Source organism: Myzus persicae, unplaced genomic scaffold, assembly GCF_001856785.1.
Source record: "Myzus persicae strain clone G006 unplaced genomic scaffold, MPER_G0061.0, whole genome shotgun sequence".
NCBI classification, from domain to species: domain Eukaryota; kingdom Metazoa; phylum Arthropoda; class Insecta; order Hemiptera; family Aphididae; genus Myzus; species Myzus persicae.
The window spans coordinates 22,173-26,575 of NW_019100861.1; the positions used below are offsets into that span (position 1 = coordinate 22,173).

Consider the following 4,403-nt stretch of genomic DNA (forward strand, 5'->3'; position numbering starts at 1 on the left):
TTAAACTATCGAGTACTTCGATAGTTTTCACTCGATAGTGCCCATCACTAGTTTTAATAACAACATATAACAAAAAATGTATACACGCATTGTGTGTACTCGTATGTATGACATGACGTGACAAAACGACACATATTATACTCTCGTACGTACCTTTATTATATTTTTGTATTATGTATAGCGCGGTGTGCCAATATAATATATTATACAATATTATTTTATGTATACAGAGGGAATGATAATTTCGTCGTCGGGGTACCTCGCTTTATATGTATAATTATAATAATAATAATAATCTTTATATCTTTATATATTATTAAAACGTGAGGCGTTTTCTTGTGACAGTTATATCTGAAGTTCTACCGGGCCGATTTTCACAATTTTTTTTTTAAACGAAAGTACTCGGTGTTTACCCTTTATAGGGTAAAGGGAAATAATTTCCCACTAATGAAAAAAAATTGTAATTTGTTATATGTAGAACTGTAAAATACAATATGCATATGGAAAAATCGGTAATTTTTTTCTGTATTCAGTCATAACTTTATATTGCATACAACGCCATCTGTTTTTAAAATATAGGTTTACAATTAAACTAGTGGGAAATTATTTCCCAGTGCCCATACGGTACACATCATATTTACTACACTTCAGTTTATTTTTAATTTATCATAGTTTATCGAATGTTCTAGACGAAAACTTATAACTGATTATTTTGAATGATAATTTAGAATACGCGCGTTTTTATAATGTTATCATTAATATTTGTTCATTATTATTTATTTTTTCACGGTTGATTAAAAGATAATCAATTTTGCCGTGATTATTTAAGCATCGTTTTAAAGTCAATAATAGTACACTAAACTTTGACTTAAAAAGTTTAAAGTAAGTATAATCTAATTCGTTATTATCTACAGATTAAGAATATGTATAACTTCAAATGAAAAAATACATCACTAACTAAATATTTCAATAAAATAAACAAAAAAAAATAATAAAAAAGTTTTTTTAGATGAATAAGAAATTGTCGGACGAAGATATTATTGCATTTTTCAATGAAATATCTGATGATATGGCTTTTGATTCAGACTTAGGAGGTGATTCTGATGATGAGGATAATTTACCATATGTTCAAACAGTTAAAAGTAAGTTTATTTTTGTTAGATTATTATTATTTACAAATTTACAATGTATTATACATATTATGCAATTATAATTTATAACTAACTATGTATTATAATATTTGTAATTCAAATTATTGAATAGTTGTTTGTTATAATTTATAGTATAGTATATTATACATTTATAAAAATTAATACTTGATAAATATTTAAATAAATAAAATTTCTTTTCAGACAAAAAATTAAGATCACATACAATTAATCAAACAGAAATATTGAATGAATCTATGCCTTCGTCATCCCCTAGTCCTGTAACATTAGGTACATTTTTTTTGTGTTACTTCAATGAAAAATATAATATAATATTATAGTAAAGCTAAACACATGATACAATTTGCTTATATAGGAAACAAAACAAATCAATATATATATATATTTTCTTTTAGGTGAAAATACATCATTTGATTTTCTTGAAGGTTTTAAGCCAATAGCATCAACATCAATAGAGCCTACTCAAGTAATTGAAATTTCTAATTCACCAGGTAAACTTACAATGTAATTTTTTTTAAATTTGTATTGGTTAATGAAAAAATCCCTTTTTTAGATTATGGTATTCAAAATCCTTCTTTTTCTATATCTTCAAGAACAAGATCTTCCAGAATTACTAATACTTTAGTACCTGAAGTACCAGAAGTATGTTCTTAATTAGGTAAACAAAATTTAATTAATTTTTTTTTATTGTATATGATCAGTAGTTATAAATATATTTTTATTTCTAAGATTATGAAAATGAAATTGCTGGTGAAGAGTTTGATGAAGATTTTGTCTTAGAAGATACTAATAATACACAATATGGAGACAATGATTATGAGCTGCTATCTATTTTCAATGCCCATCAGGAGTCTGAAGATAGTGACATAGATGAACTAAGTACTAAGGAAATTGAAACAAACACTAACACTTATCCATTACAGTTTTCCAAAATTGGTAATCAACCTGATAAATATTTGAATTCTCGTTATAGAGCGAAAAAAGGTCCTGTCGATCCATATTTATATAAAAAGAGTCCTTTGGATATTTGGGAACCAATATTTCTTCCATTTATTGATAAAATAGTTACAGAGTCAAATTTATATGCTTCCCAAAAAAATATGCCTTTGGACACAACTCCAGAAGAAGTTAGAGCATATCTTGGTATTGTTATATTTATGGGTTACCATTCGTTACCCAGCATTCGGTCATATTGGTCTAATGATCCAAACTTCTTCTGTGAAAGAGTAGCAAAAGTTATGACAGTCAAACGGTTTTTGAAACTAACTAGGTTTTTACACCTAAATGATAACTTACAAATGCCACCTCGAAATACTGAACATTTTGATAAACTATATAAGGTAAGGCCTTTAATTAGCCATTTAAAACAAGTTTATTTGGATTTGTATACTCCGTCCAAACAATTAGCAATAGATGAAAGTATGGTAGCCTTTACAGGAAGATCAACCATGAAGCAATTCATGCCATTGAAACCTATAAAAAGAGGGTTTAAAGTTTGGGCAATGGCAAATTCTTCTAATGGATACCTAATTAATTTTGATGTTTATACTGGGAAAAAAAGTTCAAATCAAACAGAATTCGGCCTTGGAGAAAATGTAGTATTAGATCTGACCCAAAATTTAAAACACAAATCATGTTGTTTGTACTTTGACAATTTTTTCACTAGTATTCCACTGATAGATAAGCTTCATAAAAATGATTTATTTGCGTGTGGATAAATAAAAAAATGTATCCAAAAGATATTATGAAGAAGGATAAAGACTTCAAAATGGGTGATACAGATTTTGCTCAAAGTGGTGATGTGAGTATTTCAAGATGGAAAGATAGAGGTAAGAAACCAGTCACTATTGTTAGCAATATGCATAATGCTTCTGCAACAGAAATTGTTCTAAGAACCAATTCTAGAGGACAAAGGACACCTATTTTATGTCCATCAAGTATAGCCGATTATAATCGTTATATGGGCGCAGTTGACCGCTTTGACCAGTATATGTCTGCTTATAGTGTTAGCCAAAAATCAAGACGATGGTGGGTAAAATTGTTTTACTATATGTTGGATACTACAATAGTCAACTCTTTTTTACTTTATAAAGACAGTTGTAATGCTATGAAAAAAAAATACATGAGTCATTTAGAATTTAGATCAAAACTAACTGATCAGTTAATATCAGATTTTTCATCTCGGCAAAGACGACCTATCATTTCCCCTATGAGTAATAAACGTAAAGATTCTACTGGTTCTGTTAAAATTTCTGGAAAACATTTGGCAATAAAAATAAGTACATATCGCCGCTGTGTGTCATGCAGTAAGTCCAAAGAAAAGCGATCCAATATGGCTTGTGACACTTGTGATAAGGTTTTGTGTAAAGACTGTTTTGCTAAATATCATGAATAATTCTTATTTTTATTTTATTATATATTTTAATCCTATTTTTACAACCAAAAGTGAAAATGTGTGATATAGTTTGTAAGAAACAAACACAATATTTTATAAATTTGATTGTGTATTTATTTATATTTATGTTTCTAATATGATTTGTTAATTTTTTATTATTTAAAAATATTTTTATTAGAAGGAAAAACTTATTTTAAACCAAATGTATTGCTATAAAAATGCAAATTATGTTTTTTGTTAATTATTTTTTAATGATTACCTACCTGTGTTGGTATAATTTTTTATATATTTTATAGTATTGTATATTTGTTATCATTACAATTTGATGTAGACAAGCTTAGTTTATAAACAAAGAATGTATTAATTTACTAAGTCAGTTCAATTTTTTTTTTATACATCAAGTACATACCTATAAGTAGAGTATTTTTTATTTATATAGTATGCAAATTTGTTAAAAACTTTTTTAAATACAATGTTGATGTCATTCATATTCATATTTATGTTTGTTAAAAAATAAATAATTAATTTTTTATAGTAATTCATACATAAAATTAGTTTCTTGAATATCAGAGTCGGTGGGAAATAATTTCCCTGTACCCACATAGAAGTATTGTATGAGCAGAACGGTCATTGGGAAATAATTTCCCATAACTTCCCACCCCCAATTCAACCCCTGCAAATACAAATATGTTTTTTTATTTATTTATTTTAGTATCCTCTATCTATAGTTATGTTATCCTGAAAATTCTATCCATTTCTGCTCACATTTTAACTAATGCCCTATAAAGGGTTATATGAGCCAGAAAGAGAAAATTCCAAAAAGTTAATTATTTTAATAG

At 26.9% G+C, this 4,403-nt stretch overlaps 2 protein-coding genes across 3 annotated transcripts; both read left to right on the forward strand.

Moving 5' to 3' along the window:
* The first annotated feature begins 457 nt into the window (after positions 1-457).
* Positions 458-2,204, forward strand: LOC111026497. 2 transcript variants are annotated; one of them, XM_022304594.1, is made up of 6 exons: positions 458-882; positions 1,001-1,142; positions 1,353-1,439; positions 1,565-1,660; positions 1,723-1,827; positions 1,899-2,204. In XM_022304594.1, exons 2-5 carry the CDS (start codon positions 1,010-1,012, stop codon positions 1,821-1,823), a joined length of 417 nt encoding a protein of 138 aa, XP_022160286.1. In that variant the 5' UTR covers positions 458-882; positions 1,001-1,009; the 3' UTR covers positions 1,824-1,827; positions 1,899-2,204. The 2 variants fall into 2 exon arrangements, with proteins under 2 accessions (XP_022160286.1, XP_022160285.1); XM_022304593.1 differs by having other exon boundaries at positions 1,010-1,142.
* LOC111026496 (piggyBac transposable element-derived protein 4-like) lies at positions 1,908-3,564 on the forward strand. Its single transcript, XM_022304592.1, has 3 exons — positions 1,908-1,919; positions 2,018-2,807; positions 2,909-3,564. Exons 1-3 carry the CDS (start codon positions 1,908-1,910, stop codon positions 3,562-3,564), a joined length of 1,458 nt encoding a protein of 485 aa, XP_022160284.1.
* The last annotated feature ends 839 nt before the right edge of the window (positions 3,565-4,403 follow it).